This window comes from Mya arenaria, chromosome 4 (genome assembly GCF_026914265.1).
Source record: "Mya arenaria isolate MELC-2E11 chromosome 4, ASM2691426v1".
Taxonomy (NCBI): domain Eukaryota; kingdom Metazoa; phylum Mollusca; class Bivalvia; order Myida; family Myidae; genus Mya; species Mya arenaria.
Genome location: NC_069125.1, coordinates 65,389,330 through 65,416,134, shown reverse-complemented (window position 1 = coordinate 65,416,134; position 26,805 = coordinate 65,389,330). Strand labels below are relative to the sequence as shown.

Sequence of the window (26,805 nt, the reverse complement as noted above, 5' to 3'; positions counted from 1 at the left end):
TATCTCATGGGCTTGCTAGACCAGGGGTATTATCTCATGGCCTTGCTAGACCAGGGATATTATCTCATGGCCTTGCTAGACCAGGCGTATTATCTCATGGGCTTGCTAGACCAGGGGTATTATCTCATGGCCTTGCTAGACCAGGGGTATTATCTCATGGCCTTGCTAGACCAGGCGTATTATCTCATGGGCTTGCTAGACCACGGGTATTATCCCATGGCCTTGCTAGACCAGGGATATTATCTCATGGCCTTGCTAGACCAGGCGTATTATCTCATGGCCTTGCTTAAATGGCATCTGGGGTGGAGTTCAATATGCAACTTAAGTTATGCTTAGGTTCATACATCATTGACTTTATTCACTATATTGGTCAGTTATTAATAACAAGTAATCCGATTAGCTACATCGTTCTTAGATCCAATTAAGACCAGCATTGAATACCAGCCAACCACAAATTTCTACCTTGGACACGGACTCTTCTGTGATTCATATCAACATTCAGCTGTCTTCACAATCGAGATAAAATAAATAACTATAAACTACAGGTATGATTAAATGAGCTTGAGAACCGATTGAACAATTGTCATAATGTCATACGAAGCAACGAATCTTTAAGGCCTTATAGATTCATCGGTTCTCTGCCACGCGTGCTTTAGAAGTCTATCGCTGTCAGGTTCTGGTTATCTGGAAATAATAAAGATAAAATTCCCCAAGCGAATTAAAGATGTAGAACGAATTACTGATTTTATATTTCAAACTTTCGGAAACTTTCTTCTGACGATTTCACACATTAGGATTTCTTTACGAGTGTTGTTATCGTTTTTGAAGATAAATCCCAAAGCAAGATATCATTAAGTGTGAATCTTTATTTTTTAAAGACTAATAATAAAGTGCAAAATCTCCATTTTTGAGAAAAATGGTGAAGTCGTGAAGACTTAATTAAGAAACATGAAGCCACCACCGATCTTTCCTCGCATAATAAGTAGCTGTATGCGAATATAATTCACCGAAAAAAATCTTGAAATAACAATTTAATACTTTGTATTATAGTTCGCCAAACATGCATTTTCATATTGCATTTTCTCCACATACTATTTTTATAAAATGTATTAACGTGAGCACACAGGCATAGTTTGTAACTTCCAGTTTAAATATTAGAAAATACACCAATGCCTACACTGTCCTATCCCAGAACCATGTGGAGTTTCTCTGAACATCCTGTAGCCGTTCGACTTTCTCTGTTTCCCACGTTCTCCACGCTTACTGCTAGTGTCATTTTGGGCTTCGGCTTTGCTAAGGTTGCTTGAAAACGTAAAGAAAATAAGTCAATGCTTCCAGAGAAAAAAACATGGCAGAAGAAGTAAAGAAAAGGCGTTTCATCAAGAAAATTAGGGAGGATTAAAAACGGTGCCATATTTTTTTTTAAATAGTGTCTAAAATTATATATAAAATTGAAATGCAACTGATGTACCTGAGCATGATTCACACCATTTAGATGCGCTCGAGAGCCCGGCTTTTATACTATGTGACGTCATGATCCCAGTTATAAGATTATTGCAAAGCGCCTTGGGTCCGTTTCAGTAAAGGGTCTTATTTATAAATTCAACTATTTTAAAATTGTAGAAATGCTACAAATGTCAACAAGTTGATTTGTCTTTATTTGAAAGAGGAGTAAGATTTTTTTTATCGAAACGGACTCCTGGATGCCCAGGTAATCAAGTGACAAAATTTTCAAAACGAAAAATTCTAAAATGTAATCTTTAGTGGATACACTTCTTAATATCGTATTATCCAAATGATAATACAAGTGTAAATGAATGGCAAGAAAAACAACACTACTCAGTAATTGAAAGCAAGCATTTGATGACAAACGAAACACCGAAATTACCAAAAAAATGATAATATATTTACTTTACAATATATTTAAAACTTGAAATAAAATATGTAAAGCTGAGATTTAACTTTTGAAAGATATACGTTTTCAGGAATGCATAATGCATCACTTATAGTAAGTATCAAGGATGTAATTATGATGTCTGCAGGTTTCAAACATATGCATATGTATAGCAAACCTTTTTGATTGCACTGGTACACTTGGTTTCTTGTACTTGCTGATCAGCCCAAAGGCAACGCCTGACGCCGCCACAAGACCCGCCCCGGTTCCAACAGCGACCAGAAGGAGAAGATTCGTACCATCAGAACTTTCATCGTTAGATGCAGCTGACCATCCGACACCGGGAGTAGTTGTAGTTGATAATGTAGATTGTGACTTGGTGGCAGAAGTATTGGTCGTTGACACTGGTGGGGTTGTGCCGCCGGAAACTACATTAAATTGTGTTGTATCAGCCTGTGCACTAGTGGAAGATGATGTACTTGATGCTTGTGAAATAGATGTAGACGTGGAATCACTTTGCTGACCCGAACTAAGAGATAAAGTAACATCTGTGGACAGTATAGTTTGCGAAGCTGTTGATTCTGTACTTGAAAGTTCTGAACTAGTTGATGAAGTAGTTGTATCTGAATGTGGAATTTTAGTTTCTGTGCTGGAAAGTTTTGAACTAGTTAAAGCTGTTGTATCGGAACTAGTTGATGATGGTGTTGTATTAGAAGACGGTGTTTTAGTTGCTGTGCTGGAAGGTTCTGAACTAGTTAAAGCTGTTGTTTCGGAACTAGTTAATGCTGCTGCTGTTGTATTAAACGGTGGTGTGTTAATTGATGTGCTGGAAAGTTTTGAACTAGTTAAAGCTGTTGTTTCGGAACTAATTGTTGAAGTTGTTGTATCAGAAAGCGGTGTTTTAGTTGCTGTGCTGGAAAGTTCTAAACTAGTTGAAACTGTTGTTTCGGAACTAGTTGATGATGGTGTTGTATCAGAAAGCGGTGTTTTAGTTGCTGTGCTGGAAAGTTCTAAACTAGTTAAAACTGTGGCATCGGAACTAGTTGTTGAAGGTGTTGTATCAGAAAGCGGTGTTTTAGTTGCTGTGCTGGAAAGTTCTGAACTAGTTAAAACTGTGGCATCGGAACTAGTTGTTGAAGGTGTTGTATCAGAAAGCGGTGTTTTAGTTGCTGTGCTGGAAAGTTCTAAACTAGTTAAAATTGTGGCATCGGAACTAGTTGTTGAAGGTGTTGTATCAGAAAGCGGTGTTTTAGTTGCTGTGCTGGAAAGTTCTAAACTAGTTAAAACTGTTGTTTCGGAACTAGTTGATGATGGTTTTGTATCAGAAAGCGGTGTTTTAGTTGCTGTGCTGGAAAGTTCTAAACTAGTTAAAACTGTTGATTCGGAACTAGTTGATGATGGTGTTGTATTAGAAGGCGGTGTTTTAGTTGCTGTGCTGGAAAGTTCTAAACTAGTTAAAACTGTGGCATCGGAACTAGTTGTTGAAGGTGTTGTATCAGAAAGCGGTGTTTTAGTTGCTGTGCTGGAAAGTTCTAAACTAGTTAAAGCTGTTGTTTCGGAACTAATTGTTGAAGTTGTTGTATCAGAAATCGGTGTTTTAGTTGCTGTGCTGGAAAGTTCTAAACTAGTTAAAACTGTTGATTCGGAACTAGTTGATGATGGTGTTGTATCAGAAAGCGGTGTTTTAGTTGCTGTGCTGGAAAGTTCTGAACTAGTTAAAACTGTGGCATCGGAACTAGTTGATGATGGTGTTGTATCAGAAAGCGGTGTTTTAGTTGATGTGCTGGAAAGTTCTGAACTAGTTAAAGCTGTTGATTCGGAACTAATTGTTGAAGTTGTTGTATCAGAAAGCGGTGTTTTAGTTGCTGTGCTGGAAAGTTCTGAACTAGTTAAAACTGTTGATTCGGAACTAGTTGATGATGGTGTTGTATCAGAAAGCGGTGTTTTAGTTGCTGTGGTGGAAAGTCCTGAACTAGTTAAAGCTGTTGTTTCGTAACTAGTTGTTGAAGTTGTTGTTAATGGTGTGGTGGAACCTATTTCCATAATCAGTTTGGAAACTGCACTGCCGCAAGTGATTTCCAGGATCAGTGTGAACGTATCATCAAACAACTTCTTGTAGGAAACCACATCGTCACCTACAAAATAACAACGCAACGGCATTTGCATCAACTCATTTGGAGTCAAGCATGAAATGGTATGCATTGCTGATTTTTCTTCAGATTATATCCTAAATGGCAAACTATTATACAAGAGCCACCCAATATACTCTTTGATTTCAAATAAAATGGTCTGTAACATAATGATTTCCATTGAACCTTTCCGGTGGATTACAACACGAGACACCTCATGTATTTGACCAAATTTAAACATATTTGGTCTTTGTCTCGACAAACGAATCATATATTTCACTCAAAGTTGTTAGTAAAGTGAACAAATAAAGATAAAATGAAACTCGTTATAGTGTTAGTTGAAGGACATATTGGAAAAACCGCAAATTTCTTTATGTTGGACATATCTTCCCTACTGGATTCTTAGAATATGAGCAGACACACGTAATTTCATTAGCGTTATAAAAGATATCTGACTGATACAGACAATAACTCTCTGTTTCCTACGGAACTCCGTTAGGGCCTTCGCCTGTGAGTGTGTTAATCTGAAACGATATACTCGATAGTACGATGATGAAAACACGACAGAACGATCGTGTTTACAACGTAGTATATCGTATTATCATAATCGTACAGCAATATTCTCGCATTTTCGTTATTGACCTATCGCGTTGTCATTTTCAAACTGTCGAGTTTTCGTTATCGTAGTTCCGTTATTTCAGATCAACACATTCACAGTCGATGACTCTTATGCAAGTGTCACACTGTCCCGCAATAGACACAAGATAGCCATACGAATATGGAATTTTGAATTTGACACGAAGATAGCCCCGAATTTGGTAAACAGCCAGTGAACAGACGATGGTTCCACGACGTCGTATTGAGACGTTGAGACTTCTCTTCAGGGAGATTGAATATGTTGTTCGAACTATAATTTGTAGTCAACGTCGACCAGAGCCATAAGGACAATGGAGAAGAATCCCTTGTAGTTTCTGTACAGTTTTTCAGGTACGGATGACCGCTTACCATCCAGAGCACAACGGCAGTTTGGAAATTGCCATCTCGGTGTTCAGAGAAACTCTGAAGTAGTAGGACTGACTTGGATAATTGACACTGCAGGCCAGATGTCGTAGACCAATTGGCAGCTTGAGACCAGAAGGGATATACTTTCTGTTGCTCATGGCTGATTGAAGAACATGTTTGTTTGTGTATTTGAGTTTATCAAGATCTGCCCGTGCCTATTGGCTGATTTATGGCTTGACCCCGCCGTGACGCCATCACGATTTAAATTGTGCTGTAAATGCCATAAGTAACGAATGTAGAAGTGACTGCAATTCGCAGTCCAAGTCAAACAGAATGAAACAAATATAGATTTAAGAGTTCTGGGTACGATACCTTAGCTCTTTGTGGATAGACCTCTTGGATCTATTACGTGGTCGGTCTACAACACCCGTACATGGAATACAACTCTCCTTGGTTGAACTAGTACTGTGTACACTTTTTCGGTTTGACGGTCTGAGGAAGAGGCTCTGAGGCTGGCCATTTATTTGTCTACATTACCATGGCACATTGGTACGCCATCGTACTACAATACGGTGGCCACATGATGGCTACACGACGGCATTGCGAGTGCTTCAGGTAGTCATGTTACCTTCCTTAGACCTACGGGCCGCGTCTTGTTTCCTTCGTATTGTACTCGTGAGGCGACAATGCCCGATGATAACATGAAGTAATAACGAAGATGACACGATTTGACAAGATGCCCTTACTTTTGTAGTCCGAAAAGCATAACGGTAACACGAATTCAACACGAAAAAAACCTTCGCAAGGTCTTTCGGCTTTCTTTGGAATGCCAAAGAATTAATTCCGTCGTTTTCTTCTCGCTAAATGTATTTTAAGGATTTCTCCCACCCAAGATAAGTAAATCCAAATAGTTTGCCATGCTGGAAATCCTTTTCCCCCACCTCAGATAAGTAGATCCAATAATTTAACCATGCTAGAAATTCTTATCTTGCCCACGGGCGAAGATAAAATGCCCGTATGGAACTCCTTTTTAATGGTCACCACATTGTGATTACCTCCCTTAAAGACTGTCGTCTGTAGCATCACGGAAATCTTGTCTTGTGGCAATATTTAGAACGCTTATTAATTATTTCTCACTTCAAATGTCACCATAACAAAGTTTTCACGCACCTTTCATGAAATAATGCTTCATTCTCCATAGAACTATTTAAAGACCGATTTGTCTATTAACATAATCTGAATCACTGCGCGCATATCCATGACAACCACGAATTATCAAATACCCAGAGTTCCAGCAAAAAAATACATTTTTACCTAATTTTGTTTAACTGAGGTGGGAGTAAAAGCATCTACCATAGCCGCTCGTGTAAGACAGGTTCATCCCGACCCTCGTGCATTGTGTTTTGCGGAAACTCGGTAAACCTCGTTTCCGCAAAACACCCTACGTTCGGGTCGGAATGAACTTATCTTGCACTCTCGGCCATGGAAGATACTTATACACCTCCACCCCAGATATGTAGATCCAAATGTTTGCCTATGCTGGAATATTTAAAAGTATCTTCCATGGCCGAGAATGTAAGATATGTTCATCCCGACCCGATCTTACCCGAGCGGCTATGGTAGATGCTTTTTCTCCCACCTCAGTTCAACAAAATTTAGTAAAAATGTATTTTTTGCTGGAACTCTTTTGTGCGTAGTGAAAATAAATGCGTATGGATATGTGATAATTCGTGGTTGTCATGGATATGCGCGCAGTGATTCAGATTATGTTATTAGTCAAATCGGTCTTTATGAGGAGAGTTTTGTGAAAACTTTTTATGGTGACATTTGAAGCGATAAATAATTAATGAGCATTCTAAATATTGCCACAAGACAAGGTTTCTATGATGCTACAGACGATAGTCTTCAACAAGGGAGGTAATTACAATGTGAAGACCATTAAAAGGAGTTCCATACGGGTTCTTGTTTTATCTTTGCCCGTGGGCAAGATTATAAGTATCTTCCATGGCAGAGAGTGTAAGATAGGTTCATCCCGACCCGAGCATAGGTTTACCGAGTTTCCGCAAAACACCCTGCGCGAGGGTCGGGATGAACCTATCTTACACGAGCGGCTATGGTAGATGCTTTTTCTCCCACCTCAGTTAAACAAAATTAAGTAAAAATGTATTTTTCCTGGAACTCTTTTGTGCGTTGTGAAAATAATGCGTATGGATATTTGATAACTCGTTGTTGTCATGGATATGCGCGCATTGATTCGGATTATGTAAATAGTCAAAGCGGTCTTTAAATAGTACTGATGAGAGTGGAGCATTATTTCATGAAAGGTGCGTGAAAACTTTTTTATGGTGACATTTGAAGCGAGAAATAGTTAATTAGCAATCTAAATATTGCCACAAGACAAGGTTTCTATGATGCTACAGACGACTGTCTTCAACAAGGGAGGTAACTTCAATGTCGTGACCATTAATAAGGAGTTCCATACGGGCATTTTATCTTCGCCCGTGGGCAAGATAAGAATTTCTAGCATGGTTAAATTATTGGATCTACTTATCTGAGGTGGGAGAAAAGAATTTCTAGCATGGTTAAATTTTTGGATCTACTTATCTATGGTGGAAGAAACTCGCGCAAAACAACCTACGCTCGGATTGGGATGAACCTATCTTACACTCTCAGTCATGGAAAATACTTATAATGCTGCCCACGGGCAGATATAAAAAAGTACCCTTGTGTTAAAAGATAATTTTAAAAAAACATTTTTACTAATGTTTGTTTAACTGAAATGGTAGAAGGCATACACCATTTTTATCTAACGATAAGGTGTAAAATTTGAGCGATCTGTAAAAATTCAAAACTGAAAATAAGTGAACGAAAGATCCATCGTGGCCTTCAATAAACGCCTTTTATATTTATGTGTCTGGTGATTTCAGATTTCGTTTATCTTTATTTCTTACATAACACTATATGACAAAAACTTGTTCTTCATAACACATTTCTCTGTTGATGAGTGGTAGCATCTTATCAGGAGTCACCAGATTATTATTTACTCAACATTGTCATAAACTTCAGTGTGCACACCTGAATACATTTTTAAGTAATAGTTAGATGACATGAAGTTTATTCTTAATGATTAAGAATGGGCGGAGGAAGTGGAACGGAAGTTGAAAATCTTAATGATTGAGTCTTCTACTCTAATGGTTGCCTATCTGCAATTTCATTGGCTGAAAATGAAGGTTGTATTCAAAAGTACCATCGCAACTTACTCTTCATCCAGACATTATAACCGCTCGGAGATATGTCTGTTACGTCACAGCTGACATCATCACAACCGTCATACACGTCAACCGTATATAAGGTCGCCAATCCGTTATTGGCCGGTGTAACGTTGTAAAGTGACCCCCATAGAATAATGACCCCCCGGTCATTATTTTATATAAAATAATGACCCCCGGTCATTATTTTATATAAAATATTGACCGGGGGGTCATTATATTATGACTGGGGGGTCATTATATTATGACTCCTCACACGTAGAAAAATGACCCCTCACGTAGAAATGTGACCCCCTATAGAATAAGGACCCCCCCCCCCAATCCAAACCTTGACCTAACCTATCTAAGGTACACTTGCACAACATAATTATCTTCATCCATAGACATCGGAGGAGAGATGGCACCCGTCCGTGCATGCGTCCATACTGCACGTTTTTTTTTGACCGCAGTTAGATGGAATTGATCCAAGCTTCAGGGATTACCACTACCGATGCCTATTTGTGTGGAAAGAAAAAATGGTTAAAGTCTCCGACCGAGAATCACTTGCCCCTCACCGTTGTGAGTTCGACGCCTACCAGGGTCGTGTATGGGTGACAGGCATACAAACTGTGCGCTGCTCAGTTTATCATTTAAAACATAGGCGATGGACTGCATAGGAACGTTCCATCAACAAAATACGCAACTACTTGTTGTAATTTACGGCCTGTTTGAATATCAACAATCAAAAATATTTATAATCACAGAACTAGCTAGTTTTCAGGGGGCGAGGGTGGCTGGATTTCAATCTAGTATCGTTGGACTTCTTACCAGAACTCGTCTAATCCTGATCTGATGTAACATACTTCGATAGCTTCCTCGCCTAAGAATCGAATCTGTGCAACTGGATTAGGAGTCAACTATATAAACCTCTCTGCGATTGAAATTAAATAATTATTAATTATACAAGCAGAATCACTGTAAGTGCACTGTAAGTGACAAGTGTTTGTTAGTGATTTGAATCATTTTCGTAGTCATCAAAGTTGTATAGTGATTAAACGTCCCACACAGATTAATGGAACTAGCAATGATGAATGACTTAAAAATATTATCCCTTTTTTCTTTTCATGACCATTCGAAAAGTGGTTTTAGAAATCATTTAGCACAAAAAGGATAAGCAATTCATGCAAAAGATCTGAGTTACAGGTTAATTACAGCAACCTCTTATTATCATAAATGTTCTTTCTTCCCCAGGACTGTGTACCATTGGAACAACCTACCACTTACTGTTGCCCTCCTCCCTACCCCTGAGCAGTTCAGTGCAGCTATATTTAAGAAATGAACGCCTTCTCGCGTCGGTTCACGATTATATGAATACAACAAGTCTCGTGCATAGTTCGTAAACCCCGAAGGGGTTTACGTTAACTATGCACGCTACTTGTTGTATTCATATACCCGTTGAACTATAGCGAGAAGGCGTTCATTTCTTATATTTATATTATCATTTATATTATTTCTACTTATATCAAAAGAATAATAGTCGATTTATTGGATTATCTTCTAAGAAAATCGATTGCATCTTATTAACACGACGATCGCGTCCGTTATTCGGAAGAGCGGTGGCCAGCCCATATGACGTCACGGAGACTTGTTTATTTCGTATGTGCCAATCAGATTGCGTGACGAAATATCTCGCTCATTTTTTGAAGGAATTTAACATTAACTTGAGATATATTTTAACCTTAATTAGAAGACGTGTCGCGCACACCACCCAGATCCGCTCGTCAAAGGTCAAGGTCACACTTGGAGTCGGCGCAAAATCCGTGTCCGGAGCATAACTTCTATATGGATGGAGGGATTTTAATATAATTTGGCATAAATGTTCTCCATGGCAAGGCGGTGTGTCGCGCGAAAAAATTATGTCTCTGTGGCAAAGGTCAAGGTCACACTTAGAGGTCAAATGTCAAATAACAAGTTCAAGGTTACATAGACCTTAAAACTGAAAACGGTTTCCGCTCAATAACTTAATTATTGTTCAACCTTCAGCTGCCAAACCTGATAGGATGATCACCCATATTGAGTAAATGACCCCTATTGTTTTTGGGGTCACAATATCAAAGGTCAAGGTCATTATCATTCTTTCATCTTCACAAATGTCCATTATGAATCTTTCTGTGAAAATTTAAACCTACAAAGCGGGCTCGACATCTGCCCGTGGGCATGCAGAATGTATTTCTAGTTAACCCTTTTAAACATTCTTTTAAATCTTTTTAAACTACTCTTTAAACCTTCTTGCGATTTTGACGCGCAACCATGTCTACGTCCCCGGGGGTGTTTGACATTACCGGAAGACAGACAGACAGACGGACGGACGGACAAACGGACAGACGGACGGACATACTTCTAATTTTGACCTAATATGACTCAGTTTTAAACTCACTCGAATTAACTAGCATTCTGACCAAATTTTATAAAGATTCATATAAAAATGTGGCCTCTAGAGTGTTTTTACTTTTGTGTGAATATAGATACGGGTCTTGGTAGCATTATCGTTGAATTTGCTAGATCTGATTTTATCACATGACATCGCTTGTTTTTCATGTAATATAATCATTACGAATTTCTTTATATTTAACACGTGTAATATAACTTTGACGTGACTCATTTCCGCCAATACATTCCATATAGAAAAAAGGCGTGAAAAGCGTGCGTACTCATAGCGTTAAAAAGGGTTTATTTTATATGTTTTATTTTTATGTTTTAAGTCATGTGATAAAACGAATCTCACATTCGTTGTCAAAAAATATAATATTTTATTAAACTCGTTCAAGAAAATGTTATAAAGCTCGCCCGAGGCTCGCTATGTAACATTTTCTTGAGCTCGTTTAATAAAATCTTATATCATATGACAACTCATGTGAGATCCTATATATCCGTGGTTCGGGAGTGTTGTTCGGTATATAATAAGGACAATTTCATAAACGAAAGGACTTTTTATTTAAAACTGTATGGAATATAGAGGCGAATCCAACAAAACGTCCCAGGGTGTTGACCTGTGCTTTGGTAAAACTACATGTCACATATGTTTATATCTTAAGCTATTATTTTAGTTAGTAAATCACACAAGGTATATTTAGCACGCATTGTTATGCTCATCAGATGCAATATGTTAAACCAAATTTAGCATAAATTGTATCGTTCTCCACTGAGTTGTTGATTTATTCTTGCACGTGTCACTTATCAATTAAGTATGTTTTCGACATCGCTCCAGTCACATACTATATTGAAAATATTTGCATCCACCTCGTCAGATAACCCACGCAGCCCTTCTACATTGTAAGGCGTGTTAGTAAAAGCCTTCACATATACAGTCTTTACACTTTTGTCAAGTTTTAATAGCAAGGCTTCGTCTGCGTAACAATTCACTAAAGCAGCATCTAATATGTCATCACTTATAAGGGCGTGGTATCTTTCTGGAATGTGGTTCCGAATTCGTTTGTATGGCTTTCTTGAGAACTCTTCGCCATCTACCTCTAGCACCGGGACAAAATGGTCGCTGGAATTCTGAATGTACACTGCTCGACCCCTTAAATTACCACCAATGAGGCCTAACGGTTTGTATTCTAACCAACGCCACTGTTCCTTACTGCCATACTGTGAATAAACATACACAACGCTTCTGGTGAGAGTTGCAAAAGCAAATATCTCCACTTCTGTTCCCCAAGTGTTTTCGGAGGCCATCATTGACGTGTCTAGATATCTGGAAACCGAATCACGTGTAATGCCTTTCATTAGAGTTTCGTTTTCTTTCATGAAGTCAACAATCGCTTGCCTTATCAAGCTATGGTGTGTTTGTACGCCAAAAACTAAATAACTGAATGTTCTAAACAAACAATTGCCATCCCCACGCATGTTTACAGTTTTAGTAGGTTTGGCGTCTCGTCGTATATATTTGTCTGGACCGGATGCATACGTGTTTTTGACTGCCGACTTAAATACACTCGAGATTTGTTCCTGCCATTCTTGATTAGATGGTCTGAATTGAAATGGTTGGGGTTCTTGATTAGTAGATTCTGTAGAATTGGTAGGTTGTGTTGCAACATCTTCTCGCGATACTCTTCTCTTTTTTGGAGGGAGATTGCAGTCGTCAGATTTATCGTTTCTTTTTGCAGGTCTTTCAAACGCTTTCTCGTTTGCTTGGGTTCCTGTTTCTTTGTTTATTAGACTGTGGTCATCTTTTGGACCTTCAGTTGGTCGCTTTTCTGTGTTATCTGTAGCAGCATCGTCATTACTCTGCCTATAGCGATTCAGTCTGTTCCCACTTACACTTGTTTTCATTCCTTCTAGGAAATAAGTGCCTTTTCCAGTTACTTTTGTTATTTTGAATGGTCCTTTCCATTTTAGACCCAATTTCCCTCCTTTTCTCGTCAATTTTCTGGTGTTATGAAGAAGGACTTGGTCGCCGACTTCAAAACCTGCTGTATCGTCTTTAGGTAGTGAAGAATCGTAATATTTCTTCTGCTTCGATTGTGCCGTTTTAATATTGGACGATGCTTCTTTTCTGTTGCACGACAGTTTAATGAACGAGTCTATTCTTTCCTTTAGTGACAATTCAGAGTCTTGGTTATCATCCGATTGCATTGCTAAGTCTAGTTCTATTGGTAAGCGTGCGTGCCTTCCAAACACAAGATAGAATGGTGTTTGTTTCGTCGACTCATGTTTAGACGTTCTATAGGCAAACAGTACGTATGGTAACTTAATGTCCCAATTTTTCTGCGACAAATCTACACTGTGCACAAGCATATCGCACAAAGTCCTGTTAAATCTTTCAGTATGTCCTCCTGTTTGTGGGTGATATGCTGATGCAATTCTATGTTCTATCCCAAACTGCTTGCAAAACTTTTCATTCAAGTCGTTGCAGAATTCTCTCCCCTGATCCGTTATTAATACGCTGGGGCAACCATGTGTCGTGACAAACTTTGTGAATACTGATAGTACAGTTTCAGATGACTTGTCTGGAATCCCTTCTGCCTCTACCCATTTTGTCAAATATTCTGTTATAACGACAATGTACTTGTTTCCTGAAATGTATAAATGTAAGCATTTTACAATACTTATTTTAATCAACGATGCATTGTCAAAGACAATACTAGTATATCCCCAGCCGATAGATGTTTCTTTTCAAGTTTGAGTTTGCATAGAAACTAGAATTTCATTCTGCATGTCTACGGGCCAGCATCGCAGTTTTAAGATGTTGCATAAAAATTCCCTCATGCATATAGGATATCCTCTAGAAAAGCACTTCTAATGACCTCTGTTATCTTTACCTTTAACTGGAGACCTGGTTGATGCGTGCGACACTAGATCTCATGGTAGTTAACATTTGTGTGAAGTTATAGTAAAAAAAAATCTCTTCATGCAGTTACCAGATATGCCCTGCACAAGCATTTATCAGTGATCTCTAAGAAGACCTTTACCTTTGACCCATAAACCCAGTTCATGCGCGCAGAACTAGAACTCATGGAGGTGATCACTTGTGTGAAGTTTTTACAGAAATTCCTCCATTTTCATTCAAATTGGAGTTATGGTCCGTAAAAATCAGGACGGACACATGCACGCACATATAGCGAACATCAAAACCTGGCGACTAAGGGTCGAGTTCACCGAAGGTGGGCTCGACAAAAATGGAAGGAAAATAAAAAAGCACTACTCTGTTTCTTAATAATATCTTTCTCAAGTTTACAGTTGATATGTTCTATACAAACTACTTTAAGAAAAAAATCCCCCATTCATTTCGCTTGAAAATTGCAAATTGCTAGTCAAATGCTATAACTCTTAAAAAAAATAATTGAAATCTGGCCAATAGTCTTCAAGAAATAGCCCGGAAACAAAATTTGGACGGACGGACAGACGGGACAGACGGACGGAGGGCAATCCTATCTCGGTTACACCGGTAGGGGAGTTCCATAAAAAAATTCAATGTACTTTTGGAGATATAGTGGAATCCAGTTAGGTTAAAGATGTGTTGAATGTTTTTTAAAGCAGACAGACAGACGGACGCAAAAACGAAAAAAATAAATAAATAAAAAGACGTGCATAATCTCCATATTGCCCTTTATCACTATTCCAAGTTTCATGAATTTTTTTTAAGTATTTTGAAGATATCGCGGGATCCAGATTTTCGGACGGACGGACGGACAGACGGACGGACGGACAGACTGACGGAGGGCATTCCTATAGTCCTCGTAGGGGACTAATAAGCCTGATCATATTTGACTGACAGGTCATAAACAGCTGGTACATTGACATATCAGCTGGCAACCGTCGACGGCGTTTAAGTTACAGAACTATCAAAATTTAATTTAATAAACTATGGTTTTCCCGTAAAAATACAGAACTATCAAAATTTAATTTAATAAACTATGGTTTTCCCGTAAAAATACGACATATATTTACAGTGCTTAAAAAGAAATGCAGTTGCTTTCGCACATGGCCCTGTTTCACATGGGCGGTCGCTTTGCTTGTAACTAATCGTAAACTGCGTAAAATCTATTTCAGTTTACCACCACTCAACAGGTGCATTACCGATACGTCTCTACCGCTCCAGTAACTAAAAATCTCAAGTTAAACTGACTACAATGTATTACAACGTTTCAAATGAGTACGGTGGTACAGAGGTGAAATACCCAGTAGGTTGTTTTCCACCATCATTTAGCATTAACTTCACCGTCAAACCACGTGAAGACTGGACATGGTGATTTTATCAATATAAGTATATTGTAACTTAGCAAACTGATCCTTATAGAAATATGAGTCGCATCATTACTTTTATGCATAATAGTGACTAAAAATGAGCAGTGCAACCGTTGGTACTATGTGAAGGGCGTTTTCTATGTGTAGGGGAGATGTAAAATTATGACCCCCAGTCACAGTTTATGACCGGGGGCACAATATTATGACTCTGCCTCACACAGAAAATAACCCTCATATAGTGGTTTGTGTGAGACTCATTTTCCTATGTGTGGAGGAGTCGTAATATTATGACCCCCGGTCACAGTATTATGACCCCCCGGTCATAGTATTATGACCCCCGGTCACAGTATTATGACCCCCGGTCATAGTATTATGACCCCCGGTCATAGTATTATGACCCCCAGTCATAGTATTATTACGGGGGTCATAACATTATTATGCCCTGTGGTGCCGCATAGCGGTGTTGCCGCATAAAGGTGGTCGGACTCGTTTATGCGGTGATTTTCAACGCATATAGAGGGTGACCACCTTTATGCGGCGACATGCCACGCATAAAACAACTAGATATGTGTCCATAGGACACTGGTGCACCCCTACATGATGCTTAGTAACATGTTATATCATTTGATCTTTAGCGCATATTAAGTTTGTCTTAAAAAGGTTGTTGTGCTCAAGCATGAAGAAAACTAATAAATAAATAGCAAAGTTTTAGTCACTTTTGGGAAATTTCAAACTTTAAAGTCCCATAAGGCTTTTATTTTTATGTTAAAAATGGGTTTAACATTTGTCTAAATAGGGAATGTCAACAATAAAACGTAAAGAAACACTCACTTTTAATTATCCTACATGTAAACATATAGTAAAAAGAATTAAGGGAGGTAATAAAATATTTTGTTTTCCTTATAATGCTTATTGGATATACAAATCTGTTAAAAAGCTTTAAGAAAACAGTTATTTCTTATATAATTTAACTTGAAAAATATATAATTTCTTTAGTATACTTTAGTCACAAAAATAGTGGCAGCCACTCCAAACACAAAGGCCTTATGAGGCTTTAAATTTGAAGGTCAAGGTCATTCAGAGGCCAAGGTTATCTTCATATTAATTTTTTGAAGGTCCAGTTCAAAGCTTTGTTGTGTTCAAATATGAAATTAATAAGTATATTAATACCAAAATTATTACTTCACAAATATTTCCTTATATAATGTATAGTGAATAAAACAACAAAGGGCCATAATTCTGCTAAGACTAAACGCAGCAAAAATTCCTGTCTGTACGATCATCAACATATTAAGGTTGATCATCTGTGAAAGTTTGAACAAAATCCCCCAAGCGGTGTAGGAGGAGTTGCGTTCACAATTTTTTTTCCATATATAATGTATAGTGAATAAAACATCAAAAGGCCATAATTTTGCTAAAACCAATCACAGCCAAAATTCCTGTCTTTACGATCATCTACACATTAAGGTTGATCATCTGTGAAAGTTTGAACAAAATCCACCAAGCGGTGTAGGAGAAGTTGCGTTCACAATTTTTTTCCCTATATAATGTATAGTGAATAAAATATGCCCCCACTTAAGATGGAATGACCTTCGGAACTTAAGACTTTTTCAGAGGAAGAGAGAGTGAGTACATAAAACTAGATCCTGGTCTGGTTGAAACTTCATAGAAGTAACTAGTAATTATCGTTTATGTTTTAATGGGTTTCTTTATGCGGCGAAAGGGGGCCTTTCTGCCGCCTAAACATGCCCTCTGCATGCGTTGAAAATCGCCGCATAATTTTGTTTGACCATCTTTATGCAGCAACACCGCTATGCGGCACCACAATGCCCCGACATATATTGTCTACGAGTCAAAGTCACCAGGGTCTACCAAAGCAGCCCAACAAACCGACAGACAAAACTTACCCTGATAAGAGGTTTCTAGAGGACCTATAAGGTCCATGCCCACTTGCTTGAAAGCCTCGGCGGGAACTGTGATAGGTCGCAGTGGCTTCTTTGCTTTCTTCAGGTTCACCTTTCTTTGACAGTTGTCGCAGTTCTGTATAAACGTGTGTACATCTTCGAAACATCCTTTCCAGTAAAACCTAGTCGAAATCTTTTCCCATCTGAAACAAAGCAAACATAACTATTAGTCCAGATAAGTTACCAAAATACAGTCAACCTTGCCTTAGCGACTCACTGATTTAGACAACTTCCTGCCGTATACGACCCTGTTTACGACCGCCTGACGTAAAAAAATCTATATAAAGTCACTGACTGAATTAAAAGACTCCCTGTCTGACGCCACAAACGACCGTAATGTTTGCACCCCGTGATGATAATATGGCTTAATTAAACGAATTTCATGCATTTTTCAGTCATTAACATATAGCGCTTCGGATCTTGGATTTCTTACCAGCGTGTTAACTTTACTGTGTGCTATGGCAAAAATGTTTATTTTTCTCTTTTATTATCTGAGTTAAGTCAATTTAACCATAACTTCTAATATGTCCAAAATTGGACGATCTGTGGATGCACGAGTTCATTTTATATAATCCGTACGAACAACTTTTCTTGTGAGAAAATCGAATTGGAGCTACCAACCTAATTAAAATTTCGAAATTTCAAAATCCCTGCTCCTTTTAGTATTACCAAACAATAATAAAATATGATGGAAATATAATCTCATATAAACCTATCCATTACCCGATGAATAAACGCGGGATTTGAAAACTCAACCGATGTGCAGTAATATGATATCACGGCAGACAAAATGGCTTGCAAAACAAGTAAAAAGGAATTAGACAAATAATAATGCAAATACGTATACATATTCTAAATAGGGAATATCTTATATCAATTTAAATACCATAATCCAAGAAAAAGACAGGCATCAGGATTTACAAGAACAAATAATAAATTGAAACACTTGACGTTAGTGGACCTGAATTAAAAGACTCCCAGTCATACGTGACCTTTTTGTTAAGGTCTCACGGAAAGTCACCTATTACAAGTTTCACTGTAGTATCATTACTAAAAATAAAGCTAGCCATGGATGCACCTGAGACAAGTTGAAATCCAATACATGTTGTTCTAAATGTTCTAAATGACGATAGAATTATTAGAATTAGTTTTGAGTTTACATAAGCAACTTTCAATGACTGTGGCGTAGTGGTATAATGGAAGAATGCGGAACACTACACATGTTATGATCATGGGTTCGATCCTCATAAGTGCACAGATACAACCTTTTCCTTTTCGGCGGAATTCAAATACTTTCCTGGCATTCTTATAGTTTACTTGGAGGATACTGTCTACTTATTATGTGTACTCGGACCTTATTTGAATTATACATGCAAAATCGAGATAAGTGAGGTTCTCGTGATTTAGATTTTTACATAACATTACTAAATACAAACTATGTAATTCTTTCCAAAAATGAAATAACAAGAGCTGTCACTGTAAGAGACAAATGCCCCCCTAGCACATTGACCTTAATTTGACCTTTGACCTTGAAGGATGACCTTGACCTTGAAATGTTTGAACTCAAAATTTGCAATTCTGTGAAGTTTGATTCAAATCCATTCAATAGTAAAGAAGTTATGGCTGAGACACGAAAAAATTGAACTTTGACCTTTAAGTGTGACCTTGACCTTGGACCTGGGGGACCCGAGAGTTGGATGCGACACACCGTCTCATGGTGCTTTACAATTCTGTGAAGTTTGATTCAAATCCATTCAATAGTAAAGAAGTTATGGCCAAGACACGAAAGATTTGAACTTTGACCTTTAAGTGTGACCTTGACCTTGGACCTGGGGAACTGAGAGTTGGACGCGACACACCTTCTCATGGTGCTTTACAATTCTGTGAAGTTTGATTCGAATCCATTCAACAGTTAAGAAGTTATGACGAAGACACGAAACGGGACGGACGGACGGACGAACGAACGAACGGACGAACGGACAGACAGTGCAATCACTATATGCCTCCCACTTTGTGGGGGGGGGGGGGGCATAAAAAAAACTTCCTCACTTGAGGTTCGAACCCACAACCGCTATCGTCATAGATCTGAACGATACCACTGGGCCAGCGACTCTATATGAGAAATTAATATCTGTAATTTCATTAAGTACAGAGCATTTTAGAGGACAATTAAATTAAAGTGAATATGCTAATGCATCAAGTAAATAAAATACTTATCAAAACAATAACATTTACCTGGAGTCATCCGATCATTACACCCCTATTTATTGACAATAAACTCGTATCTCATAATCAGCTTTTTTAAACGGACTATACTTTAATATTGCACACTGCATATCAAAATAAACCAGTATCATTTACTATTGGCATGAAAAGCGGACAATATATAGACAAAACACTTTATTTCAGTTTTATCTAATAATGGAATGATCCAAAGACCTGTTCACCTATATTATAAACTTTAAAATCAAGTACCGTTATATATTCTTTACCTTTTTCAGTATAATGGTTTTGTCAGCGAAAACCAAAATATTGCGTTCGGACTGTTCTCACAATATATTTACAGTTATTATAATCGAAAATTAATCATAACTGATACAAAGATCTAGAGCTTAATGTTAGTTTGTAAAACGACTCATCTGATACGCCTTATTTATACATACATGACTGTTTTAAAGCATGAAATAACTTTGAGAGTATCCCCTGCCTGTCGGTTGTTCGCTCTCAGTGTCCGTGTCCGTCATAATCCGTACAAGTCTAATAACAAGATAGTTGTCTCGTTATAACGAGATACTTAGTCGTTTTTACGAGATATTTATCTCGTTATTACGAGTTCAGTCACGTTTTGACGCTTTTGTTATTCAGCTTTCGTACTAATTTAAATAATCTTAAATGTCATATCTAACACAGGCTCACAGGAATCACAAGTTCCTTTTTGGTCATGATAATGAAATCATTATATCAAACTTACGTTTTTGAAACTCCCAAATGTCCTCCGTGATCTGATGCATGCATGCTCTGAATGATGTCATCTGTCTTCCCTTTCTTAACAACTTGCAAACGTTTTGATGAGCTGGTTTTCTTATAATACAACCCGTCATCAAAAATAAAAGGTTTGCACTTTCTACGAAAATTCCTCTTTTTGTTCTTGTCTTTTACAGAAACGGGATACTTCCCATTTTTTACAAACTCTACAACATCTGTGTAATCTTTCTCGTCCATGCTGCAAGGTTGGACTGACTGCTTACCACAGACCTTTATATATACACGCGTTTACGTAGAACTGCTTTCGGTGTCGCTGTCGTTTTCTTTGATGTTGAACGAGCGGCTTTTCTGAGGTAAATCAAAGGAACTATTTTTAGAAATGATGCAGTCTGCATAAAACATAAAAAACACCGCTCAGTGACATCATGGACTTTGATGTAAGTCATGGCACGAACAGTGACTGCTTAAATAGCTCCTCAAAGCCTTGCATTTTTAACACATTCGTTTTAAGCAATGCCTCCACGGTATGAACAAAGGCTATCTAACGTCAGATGAAGTAGAACAATGTTGTCTTTGAAGTTGAATCATATACAGCTACGTTAAAGCGACTTATGTATATTGTATTACATTGATGATAATTTAAATGAAATTCAAATGGAAGCAATTTTATATTTCATTTCAATAGATGTAGACACAGCAGCTTCTGCAGCAGTAACATGCAGCGGCTCCAGAAGCAAAAACAACAACAACAAATATAAAAGCCATAGAAACACGACAGTGACTTGAATTGATATAGATATGTTAGTAACAGGCTAAGTGGGGGGGGGGGGTCAATATTTTACAGATAAAATCGGGGGGTCATTATTTTATAAGGGGAGTCAGTATTTTATAGAAAATGGTCATTATTTTATATAAAATAATGACCGGGGGGTCATTATTCTATGGGGGTCACTTTACAACGTTACACCGGCTCCGACATGTAAACTGTAGCAGGTAAGTTGTTGATGACAGGACCCTGTTTGAGACAACCGTAGGATCGTATGAATGTCGGTAATTCATATCGCATGGTGATATTTATATATACATCGTCATTATTTTCTACATGTATAATATGGTGAGTTAAGGTCGATTTTATTTCACTGATCGTTCACGGAAAAAAAACACAAAATAAATAATCACGAGTGAAATAATATCAAAATTCAACACATTTTCTGTCTCTTATATACTTATATTTCGATAAATGTCATTTATTAAATGATGTCCTGTGGCTCAAAGAATTCTATCAATGAAATATCATTTTGATAATTTTCACATTTTTGAATTCTGAATCCTATCTGAATTCCAAATCAAACGTCGGCGCGCACAGGGCTGGGACACAATTTCAACGCTGTCATTTCCGAAATGACGTTACATTCGTCGATTTTCAGACAGATAGACAGACAGAATTGTTTGTTGTCGTTAACATGTTAATAACAGTTTCTTGACAAAACATGTTAATAGCAGTGAAAATAACACGATATTTTAGGAAAACTTTGATACGTTAACTCAGTTAAAAGAAAAAAGATGCGAGAATGTGAAAAGGAAATATTGCGGGCTTTTTCTTCCCCAATTTCATGTGGTGAGGATCGAGACCTTGATGTCACCTTACATTGTTTGTTTTTTAATCAATTTAATATAATGGATACACATAATATTTTGCCATACGTCCAACATTTTTCATCAATAGGTTTACCAGTTTGAGGGTTTGAAAGACTTTAAAGAAAATAGAATTTACTTTATAATTGAGACTTTTATTTTGAAAAATAGTCTTGTGATTTGTAAAAAACGTTCAAACCAAATACGTGTAACCTTTTGTATAAAAGTACATTTTTCAAGCCATTCGACGTCTTTTATTGTTTAAAGAAATCGATGATAGACAAAACAAAAAATAAGCTATCAACAAAAACAACAACAAAACAAACATAACTGGTAAAAGCAGATACGTATAAAATATCCCGTTTGATAGGGAACAGTTTCATTCGATTAATAATTTAAAAGATGAACCGAATAAAAACAGTCTGTTAATCATTTCTTGTTGCGATTTTTGTATAAAATGCGTCACGTAAAGAAGACTCAAAACCAGACGTCATTTCGACGCTCAGTCGCAATCAATATATCGTTCCTCTGTGTAAGAAGTTATTTTAAGAGATGATATCAAGCCTTTGAGGATAAATAATTAATAAACTAATATACACTTACATGCAGAAGAAAACTTGATTTTAGATGGAACAAAAATATATATGATCTCATAGCATATGTCACTTTGAAAATATCATGTTTTTGAGATGAACGCAAACTCGTAAATGTGTTAATTTCACGATTATGTACGCGTATATAATTCTTATTTATTTCCAAAAAGTTTAAAAAATAACCGAAAAGTAAGAACAATCGATGTCGGTTCAAAATGCCCTTCTAAAACCGTCACCACGGGCGGTCCAGGAATTTACGTTAGAGGGGGCATTTAACTTAGAGGCGCAACCTTTTGGTGCATTTTGGGCACCAGAGTCTGTGAATTACATCCCGGGGGCCCGTTTCATCGACGATATTAATCGTAAAGTGAATGCTCTAAGACGTGAAGTGAATGATCTTAATTGTAAAGCGAATGCTCTTAGACGTGAAATGAATGATCTTAGTCGTGAAGTGAATGCTCTTAGACGTGAAATGAATGATCTTAGTCGTGAAGTGAATGCTCTTAGACGTGAAATGAATTATCTAAGTCGTGAAGTGAATGATTTAAGTTGTGAAATGAATGCTCTTAGACGTGAAATGAATTATCTTAGTCGTGAAGTGAATGCTCTTAGACGTGAAATGAATTATCTTAGTTGTTAAGTGAATGCTCTTAGACGTGAAATAAATGATCTTAGTCGTGAAGTGAATGCTCTAAGACGTGAAATGAATTATCTAAGTCGTGAAGTGAATGATTTAAGTTGTGAAGTGAATGGTCTTAGACGTGAAATGAATTATCTTAGTCGTGAATTAAATGATCTTAGACGACGTGAAGTGAATGCTCTTAGTTGTGAAGTAAATGAGCTTAGACGTGAAGCAGTGAATGATCTTAGTCGTGAAGTGAATGCTCTAAGTGGTGAAGTGAATGCTCTTAGTTGTAAAGTAAATGATCTTAGACGTAAAGAAGTGAATGATCTTAGTCGTGAAGTGAATGTTTCTAGACGTGAAGTGAATATTCTTAGTTGTGAAGTGAACGCTCTTAGGCGTGAATAGAATGTTCTTAGGCGTGAAGTAAATTCTCTTACACGTGAAGTGAATGCTCTTAGACGTGAAGTGAATGCTCTTAGTCGTGAAGTGAATGTTTCTAGACGTAAAGTGAATGTTCTTAGTTGGGAAGTGAACGCTCTTAGGCGTGAAGAGAATGTTCTTAGGCTTGAAGTAAATGCTCTTAGACGTGAAGTGAATGCTCTTAGACGTGAAGTGAATGCTCTTAGACGTGAAGTGAATGCTCTAAGACGTGAAATGAATGCTCTAATACGTGAAGTGAATGATCTTAATCGTTTAGTAAATGATCTTAGACGTGAAGTGAATGCTCTAAGACGTGATATGAATGATCTTAGACGTGAAGTGAATGATCTTAGTTGTGAAGTGAATGATCTTAGTCGTGTAGTGAATGCTCTTAAACGTGAAGTGAATTCTCTTAGTCGTGAAGTGAATGATCTTAGTCGTGAAGTGAATTATCTTAGTCGTGAAGTGAATGCTCTTAGAAGTGAAGTGAATGCTCTTAGTCGTGAAGTGAATGCTCTTAGACGTGAAGTGAATTATCTTAGACGTGAAGTGAATAATCTTGGTCGTGAAGTAAATGATCTCAGTCGTGAAGTGAATGCTCTTAGACGTGAAGTGAATGATCTTAGACGTGAAGTAAATTATCTAAGTCGTGAAGTGAATGCTGTTAGACGTGAAGTGAATGCTCTTAATCGGGAAGTGAATGTTTCTAGACTTGAAGTGAATGTTCTTAGTTGTGAAGTGAACGCTCTTTGGCGTGAAGAGAATGTTTTTAGGCGTGAAGTAAATGTTCTTTGACGTGAAGTGAATGCTCTTAGACGTGAAGTGAATGTTCTTAGTCGTGAAGTGAATGTTTCTAGACGTGAAGTGAATGTTCTTAGTTGTGAAATGAACGCTCTTAGGCTTGAATAGAATGTTCTTAGGCGTGAAGTAAATTCTCTTAGACGTGAAGTGAATGCTCTTTGACGTGAAGTGAATGCTCTTAGTCGTGAAGTGAATGTTTCTAGACGTAAAGTGAATGTTCTTAGTTGTGAAGTGAACGCTCTAAGGCGTTAAGAGAATGTTCTTAGGCGTGAAGTAAATGCTTTTGAAGTGAATGATCTTAGTCGTGTAGTGAATGATCTTAGACGTGAAGTGAATGCTCTTAGACGTGAAGTGAATGCTCTTAGACGTGAAATGAATACTCTTAGACGTGAAGTGAATGATATAAATGGTGAAATGAATGATCTTAGTCGTGTAGTGAATGATCTTAGACGTGAAGTGAATGATCTTAGTCGTGAAGTGAATGATCTAAGACGTGAAGTGAATGATCTTAGATGTGAAGTGAATGCTCTTAGACGTGAAGTGAATTCTCTTAGACGTGAAGTGAATGAACTTAGACGTGAAGTGAATATTCTAAGACGTGAAGTAAATGCTCTTAGACGTGAAGTGAATGATCTAAGACGTGAAGTGAATTCTCTTAGACGTAAAAAGAATGCTCTAAGACGTGAAGTGAATGATCTTAGTTGTGAAGTGAATGATCTTAGTCGTGTAGTGAATGATCTAATACGTTAAGTGAATGATCTTAGTCGTGAAGTGAATGATCTAAGACGTGAAGTGAATGATCTTAGACGTGAAGTGAATGATTTAAGACGTGAAGTGAATGATCTAAGTCGGAAGTGAATGATCTAAGACGTGAAGTGAATGCTCTTAGACGTAAAGTGAATGCTCTTAAACGTGAAGTGAATGCTCTTAGTCGCGAAGTGAATGATCTTAGTCGTGAAGTGAATGATCTTAGTCGTGAAGTGAATGATCTTAGTCGTGAAGTGAATGATCTTAGTCGTGAAGTGAATGATCTTAGTCGTGAAGTGAATTATCTTAGTCGTGAAGTGAATGCTCTTAGAAGTGAAGTGAATGCTCTTAGACGTGAAGTGAATGATCTTAGACGCGAAGTGAATGATCTTAGACATGAAGTGAATGCTCTTAGGCGTGAAATGAATGTTCTTAGACGTGAAGTGAATGATCTTAGTCGTGAAGTGAATGCTCTTAGACGTGAAGTGAATGCTCTTAGACGTGAAATGAATTATCTTAGACGTGAAGTGAATGCTCTAAGACGTGAAGTGAATGCTCTTAGTCGTGAAGTGAATTATCTAAGACGTGAAGTGAATGCTAGATAAGACGTGAAGTGAATGCTCTTAGACGTGAAGTGAATGCTCTTAGACGTGTAGTGAATGATCTAAGTTGTGAAGTGAATGATCTTAGACGTGAAGTGAATGATTTAAGGGTCAAATTTTCGTTCTTTCCTATATTTTTTGTTTGAATTTCACTTGAAAGAAACGCAAGTAGCGCAAAGTTGACGGAATGAAAATTATGAACTGATGTTCGTGCATATTTAAGACTGTTGTAGTTACTATAAAGCTAATGACTAAGGCCACAGTAACCTGTTAATCTTATAGGATTAATGACAAATCACCCCCTGCATGTTCAAGTGACAATTGATTAATCCTAACAACCTCATATCCAGGTGGATGATATCATTGATCAAAAGAGTTGATAAGCTTAACACGATATATTTGATAAATCAACAAATCAACAACTGATATTTCAATATTTATAAAAAGTATAATAATTGAAACTACATAAATAGTTTAACGCGTTTAAAAGCTCTTTAAATCAAGGGATTTATCTCTATTTTGTTATTTGCTAGTCACGATCGGAAATGTTCCGGTGCCAAAATCAAAAGTGCTCAATATTTCACTACTACAGCAAAAGAAAATATTAGCATTGTAGTCGTTATGATATCTCGTTTCTCTTTTATACTTAAAGTGCTCGATATATGAAATACATCATTAATATCTTGAATGAAAAGATTTAAGTAAGTAAATGTACTATTATGTAACCATTTGAACTTTTAGCGAGCACATCGAAATGCAATAATAATTTGGTAGTGATATCAGCAGAAGATATGGCATTTAAAATAAATTCTAACTAGCAGCAGTGGCAGTAAAAGCGCCACAAACACCACAAGCATCATTATAACCATCACCATCACCATCAAAATACATTGTCCTCGTTCTTTTTTTAACAATTTATTTTATGAAAGGTACATACATAAATGTCGGTATTCAATAAGCAATACTACCAGAACGAGATATTTGTACTGCCTATCAAACTTCGGTCGACCCTGTGGACATTTTCTCTATCGAAATCTTTGCCACCTGGAATACTTTCAACTGCACGCAAAAGAACCTATGCACGCCGATATTTCATCAATATAAATATACATACGTTGTCAAGGACATCCAAGGTCAATGACGCTGTAACGACGCTGATTCCATCCGTTGCCTGGAAACTAACGACTTCCTGGTAACCCGCCGTCAAACAATCCATCACAACGACGGATCCTTAAAAACGGAAAATGTAATTTGTTTTAATTTGTGTTTCTAATCCTACAAAAAACATAATCTTATTGAAATGTTCCACTACAACAAACATTATTTTATATACTGCTGTTACAGTCTTAGATAAGAGTGCTAATTATTTAGAGGTTAATACATGGCGGAGCCAGGCCTTAGCACCCGAAG

The 26,805-nt window shown here is 37.4% G+C and overlaps 3 protein-coding genes across 3 annotated transcripts; 2 read left to right on the top strand and 1 right to left on the bottom strand.

Annotated features, from left to right (window-relative positions):
- Positions 1-552: 552 nt before the first annotated feature.
- On the bottom strand, positions 553-18,854 carry LOC128230998 (serine-rich adhesin for platelets-like). Its single transcript, XM_052943421.1, has 5 exons — positions 18,847-18,854; positions 16,931-17,130; positions 2,073-4,029; positions 1,178-1,302; positions 553-684 (listed from the first exon to the last, which is right to left on the bottom strand). Exons 1-5 carry the CDS (start codon positions 18,852-18,854, stop codon positions 653-655), a joined length of 2,322 nt encoding a protein of 773 aa, XP_052799381.1. The 3' UTR covers positions 553-652.
- Positions 18,855-22,402: 3,548 nt separating this feature from the next.
- LOC128230997 (paramyosin-like) lies at positions 22,403-24,040 on the top strand. The gene is made up of 2 exons (XM_052943420.1): positions 22,403-22,709; positions 23,271-24,040. Exons 1-2 carry the CDS (start codon positions 22,403-22,405, stop codon positions 24,038-24,040), a joined length of 1,077 nt encoding a protein of 358 aa, XP_052799380.1.
- Positions 24,041-24,418: 378 nt separating this feature from the next.
- On the top strand, positions 24,419-25,398 carry LOC128230996 (paramyosin-like). The gene is made up of 2 exons (XM_052943419.1): positions 24,419-24,733; positions 24,895-25,398. Exons 1-2 carry the CDS (start codon positions 24,419-24,421, stop codon positions 25,396-25,398), a joined length of 819 nt encoding a protein of 272 aa, XP_052799379.1.
- Positions 25,399-26,805: the final 1,407 nt, after the last annotated feature.